The 5,983-nt window shown below is 34.2% G+C and overlaps 1 protein-coding gene across 2 annotated transcripts in view; it reads left to right on the forward strand.

Moving 5' to 3' along the window:
- Positions 1-1,339: 1,339 nt before the first annotated feature.
- Positions 1,340-5,983, forward strand: part of LOC106102308 (netrin receptor UNC5B-like) — a 13,469-nt gene continuing 8,825 nt past the window's right edge. Inside the window, exons 1-2 of one of the 2 annotated variants that reach the window (XM_013281743.1) lie at positions 1,340-1,603; positions 4,131-4,583. In XM_013281743.1, the coding sequence (XP_013137197.1) occupies positions 1,531-1,603; positions 4,131-4,583 (526 nt within the window). In that variant the 5' untranslated portion in view covers positions 1,340-1,530. The remainder of the gene's footprint in view (positions 1,604-4,130; positions 4,584-5,983) is intronic. The other variant, XM_013281735.1, reaches the window with a different exon arrangement.

Below are 5,983 nucleotides of genomic sequence, written 5' to 3' on the forward strand. Positions count from 1 at the left end.
CTAATGTTCTTTTTATTTTTTGTTCAAACTTTACTCTTGTGAACCTTTGCTAACGAGCGAATATAGATCTACTCGAATCTTTACAGCTTATAGATTAGTATAACTATAATCTTTTATTTTCTTGAGCCTAATGTAGACTTTTGTCTTTCTTTTTGTAATCCAAGTACTCGTATAACAGAAAACAATAAAGCAAAATGAGATAATTGGTGTACCGGTTCTTATTTTTATACTTTGTTATTTTCTATTTCTGTTGTTTTTTTAATAGCATAAGTGGGATTCTACTTGATATTTTTTGCCACATTCGATATTTGGAGGAATCCCTAATCTAATAGTAAAACTAAAACTTTGTGTAGCGACATTGCATAAATAAGAAAAACCTTTAATGTTACGTCAGTCCCAGCGTTAAATGCCATCTTGTATTTCAAAGTTATATTTTTTGAAGTAAAAATTAAAATCAAAACGACACAGTTTTTAATTTATATACTAGATGTCTCTTTTGGTAAAAGCCGCCATTACGCCATTTATCTACTATAGCGCACTGCCCTTTATTACCATGAATAGCGACATCTGTTGACATGAACAAATAATACTAAATTTGATTTATTTATTTCGATACACGATAAGAGATGTCACTAGTAGTAGCGGTTACGTCAGAAAACTTTAGCTCGAACAGCGACATCTGTTGACATTAATAAATAATACTACATTTGATTTATTCATTTCTGTACACGATAACAGATGTCACTAGTAGTAGCTTTGTCTTCAAAAAATGTTAAATTATAGAGTACGGCCCGTGATTACCACGAAAAGCGACATCTGTTGACATTAATAAACAATACAACATTTGATTTATTCATTCATTTCTATACACGATAAGAGATGTCACTAGTAGTAACGTTAACTTCAGAAAAGTTTAACGATATAAAATAACTAACTTTATAGGATCAAAAAAATATGTTAATACAAATATCGACACACTTATATACGAAATTATGTTAATAGTCTGTATAGGATATAATATTGTGTGAGTTTTCATTTTATAACATAAATATGTACTTAAGTAACATAAAATTGAATTAAGGAACTAATATTTTCTTTACTAATATTACCAACTGTTATTAGCACTATGTGAATTTAACAGAAACTCTTCCGAGTCAATCCGTATGGTTCACACGCTTTTTTCACAACACAATGAAACGTAAATTCAGTTAATTAAAGTTAAAAAGCTTAATTACACCATTATTATCGAGTGGGACTCATCACTCAGTTCCCGTATGGCTGTATGGCACACATAGAATTATTTAGTGTTGATTTTCGATGTGTATAGAAAAATAAAAGCCGGCCGGCAGTTTGGCACCAGCGCTCGAAGGGAGAGGGCGTGTTGCTCCGTACACTGGAAAGCGATGTAACACGAGGAAGTTGTTTTATAAAATAAAATATAAAATGTTAACGATTAACAAGACATTAGTGCAAATTTAAACAAGGTTTTGTGAAAATTTCAACGTAATTTTTATGTGAATTTTAATAGTGATGTGCTTTGAAGTTAACGTTTTCGCGATTTTTCTTTTAATTGCTACTTTCGTTGGGAAAGTGAGAAATGGAGGTAAGGAATTAATTTAATATAAAAATACAGGAAATAATAAAACAACAATAAAAACAATCTACTTAGATACAGTCAAAGATTCTATGATCCTTTTAAGCCAGGATTTAGGAAGGGCTATCCCCATTTCACCGAGATTATTAGACCTTTAATTTGATTGTAAGTCGTTACCCTGACCATTAGGAAGGGTGTAAAATAACCTAATGCCCTACGTAATTTAATCAAAGGTTTTATGCGAACATAACCGTGAACAGCTTAAGGAAGAAACTCATATCACTTTTCGTATATTTATCGAGTTTATTAAATTCTTTAGAACATTAGTTTGCACTGTTTAGTATTTTATTATCATGTAAATGTTATCTATTTACTTACAGTTGCACTTGAAAAACCTTTGAAAATTTCTCTTATATTTTTCATAAATTCAGTTGGAAGTCTGCTAGGGATTCTTAAATATAAATTCAGGATATATTCTCCCGCTGACACGTCCATAAAGGATTCCTTCATGTTAACAGACAGGCGACAACGCGGGACTTAACATGAAAGCTCTTCCCGAGACGCAGTCTAGACAATGTGAAACAAGCTTTTAATGGTATATTAAAACTATTAAGAGTATATAGAAACATCAATAACACTAAAAAAATCACAGGAAATCATTGTAAACTAGTCTTGATATTGGAGATCTCCCAATCAACTATCTATACTATTATAATAAAGCGTAAATACACATTTCTTCGTTGCCTAAGATGTCAGCATGTTTTTTAATATTTTTTTGAATAAAAAGCCCTGTATGCGCGTCACGTTTTAGGCTATATATTTTAACGCCATTAAACTTTGGATAAAAACCCTAATGTGGGAAAGAGACCATAAGTTGCTGCCAACATCGAGGAAGCAAGGTTGTCATCATGTCATGTTATTATGACGTTTGTAATTGATAATTTGACAAATGTAAACAATAAAACATTTATTTATAATTTCATGCGGATGAAGTCGCACGGGAACAGCTAGTACTCGTATAAAGTTGGGTCGAGTGGTAGTCCGTAAATATCAAAAGTAACAGAACGTTTTCATTGCCAATTTATCAAAACAAGATGACAAATCTCACGAATATCCGTAATAGGGTTAAACAATAAAAATGGACATAATTTTGTCTCTGCATTTAATCTTATCTTACTAATATTATAAATGCGAAAGTTTAGATGGATGGATGGATGGATAGATGGATGGATGGATGTTTGTTATGTTAGCGTTTGTAGCCTAAACGGCTAAACGGATCTCTATGAAATTTGGCACAGGTTAGAGCATAGTCTGGAAGAACACACAGGCTACTTTTTATCCCGGGAATAGTTACGGTTCCCGTATGATTCATTAATTTAATTTTTTAATGCTTACTCGATCATTCTGCAACGGTTCAACATATCTTATTGAAATTTGGCACAGATATAAATCAAAGTCTGGAGTACACATGAGATAAGCTTCATCCCCGAGAAATGTCCGGTTCCCGAGGGATACGTAACTTTTTGTAATTTATTTAGTTTGTATGTTTTCTAATACCACGCGGACGAAGTCGCGGGCAACAGTTCGTTAATTTATATAACTTTATATTATAGAGGATGAAGGATCAAAAATAATTTCGGACGCTTGTCATAAGACGTCGGATGTAGCCGTAGAGCGAAGACATTCATATTAATCTACGAGCTGTTTGCTTCATTAAAGAAATCTCTCTTAAATTCTGTTGACTGCTTCCTGTATTTCGTACTGGGTGGTCTTTAACATCTATAGAATTACATTTCATACTCATACTATTATTATATCGTTCATGCTCATGGTTACTTAGGGTCTTTAGTAGCAAATTAACATCGCTTAGGGACTTACAGTATAGTGTACGAGTTAGAATTTTTAACGTCATTGTAGTAGGTATCTATTTCCCCTATTTTATGTCACTTTTCATAGGTCTGCCGTCCTCACTGATATTTTGATATAGGTAGAGTTGATTGTCAACATTTAACGCAGTGCTTTTGTACCTGTAATTAATTTAAACACAGGTGCGTCTTAAGTCTTTTCAAGAGGACCTTTAAAGGTCAAACTACGCAGTCGGATGTATAAAACATTCATTTATGCCAATTAGTTGCGGACATTTTGAACGGATATCGTTTATTAAGTAATTTAAAATGCTAATAAGCTGAACACTGGATCTTTGAAGCAAATTGAGGATCTGTAGGTATTTTTAGGTTGCCTTTTTGAAATAAGGAACACAGTTTAGGGTTGTTCATATCTTTGCCAACAAAACTTACTAATTACGTGAAATAATATTTTACAGCTCTTAGGGCCTGTCCCACCAAATTGTAAATTGTCTTATAACAATCGAATGTGTAAAATATGTGATGGAAATATCGGATTTTGTTCCTTTATCTGACAGTGACATTTTAAGCTATCTGAGCCTCTATCAGCCAACGGTGGGACAGGCCCTTATTGTTTTAAAGCATGTTGAAGTAACAACATAGTTTGTATTTAATATAATTGTTGTTCACAGGTCCAGAACACACCACACAGAAGGAAACGCGACCTGAATATATCCATCCGGACGGTCTGCTCAACTTCGACCCTTACCTCTCCGATTTCAAGCCTGAGGTAGAGGAAGACGATTACATACCTCTCCCAGAAAACGACGAAACAATCGACGGTCTACCGATCTTCCTTCTAGAACCAAAGAACTCTTACGTATTAAGAAGTAAGCCAGCGACGCTATTATGTAGAGCAGCGAATGCTCTGCAGGTTTACTTCAAATGTAATGACGTAAGAGTTGATAAGACAGTTCAGTTGGAGCACGTGGACCCTCAGAATGGAGTACGTGTGGTGGAGGCGGAACTAAACGTGACGAGGAACGAATTAGACGAATACTTTGGTGGTCGGTACAGCTGTGAATGCTACGCGTGGAATAGTAGAGGCAGGATAAGGAGTCAGGCGAACTATATTGAATTTGCTTGTAAGTAAATATTGAATTTAGGTTATTGCCCGAATGTTTGTTCCGTAGCGTATAAAGTTTTGATTCTTATTATTTCTTGAAGTTGTATAGAAGTAAAGGACAATAGGTTTTCTTCGTAGTTTAATTACTTTGTCAATTATGATTGCTTTAGTTATTTGATTTATGAGGATTTGTATTGAATATAGAGTAGGCATAAAATTTAGTACTTCTTCGGACAAGTCCTAGTTTCAAACTGTCTGTATTCATTTCGTACAATTAAAATATGTTACGACCATTTGACTGGTGAATTGAGCTATTATATGGAATGCGGTCATGATCCCAAATAGACCATTTTAATAATCTGTCACTTAAACTGAAATTAATATCGCTTGATTATCATCATCATCATCATCACCATCATCACCAGCTCACTTATATGTCCCCACCGAGTGGCTCGGAGCCTACCCTAATAAGGGGTGACTAGGCCATAGTCAACCACGCTGCCCAGTTGACTTCACACATATCTTTGTATTTCTTCGCCGATATGTGCAGGTTGCATCACGATGCTTTTCTTCAATGTTGGTACGTCGGGTAAATTATGTACATATGAAAATTCGAAAATCGAAAATCTGGTACATGGCGGGATACGAACCAAAGACCTGTACATGTCATTACATGTCAAGTGCATAAACCACTGAGCCACCAACGAGTTTACAGATACACCAGAATACAAAGAAACAACTTAGACTATAGTGAATTAACTTTGTAAAGAATGTAGGACGTAAAAATTTAGACGCAGGAATATCCGCAAAATGAACACAGTATTCAATTAGAATAGTTCTTAGTCATAGATTAAATATTATGTTTTCTTGCTGCTTTTTCAATAACAAATTAATTTAAAGACATGCCTTGACGTCTAAGTACGCTTGAGCTTACAGCCGTCTATGGGATCAATATGCTAATTCAATGATTACGTACCGCTAGCGGTCTGAGAATAACCACGAATGAAGTTTATTATTTATTTATGTAAAATGTGTAATTATTGTCATGTTCCTGTCCGCGGAATTAACTGCAAACTTGGTCAGGTAACGGGCGAGACAGGCTTACCTGTGGATGTTTTCATCGTGTACTATAGATATTAATCCGTTGTCGGTTAGTGAGAATATTTTCGTAAAGTTATCGACAAAAATAGTAGATTTGTGCAGCGCCCTTACATGACGTACAGTACACTAGCAAATTTCATATAAATTTTGTCGATATCGTTGCGAATACCTTCTCGTAACTGTTCATAATAAACCCTTACATAAAAATGTAACAATAGACTTTGTATAAAAACAAAACCGACTTCCAAACAAAATACACGAAAAACAAAACAAAATGCACTAAAAACAAAACAAAATACGCCAAAAACAAAATATTCT

Source organism: Papilio polytes, unplaced genomic scaffold (assembly GCF_000836215.1).
Source record: "Papilio polytes unplaced genomic scaffold, Ppol_1.0 DF824303.1, whole genome shotgun sequence".
NCBI classification, from domain to species: domain Eukaryota; kingdom Metazoa; phylum Arthropoda; class Insecta; order Lepidoptera; family Papilionidae; genus Papilio; species Papilio polytes.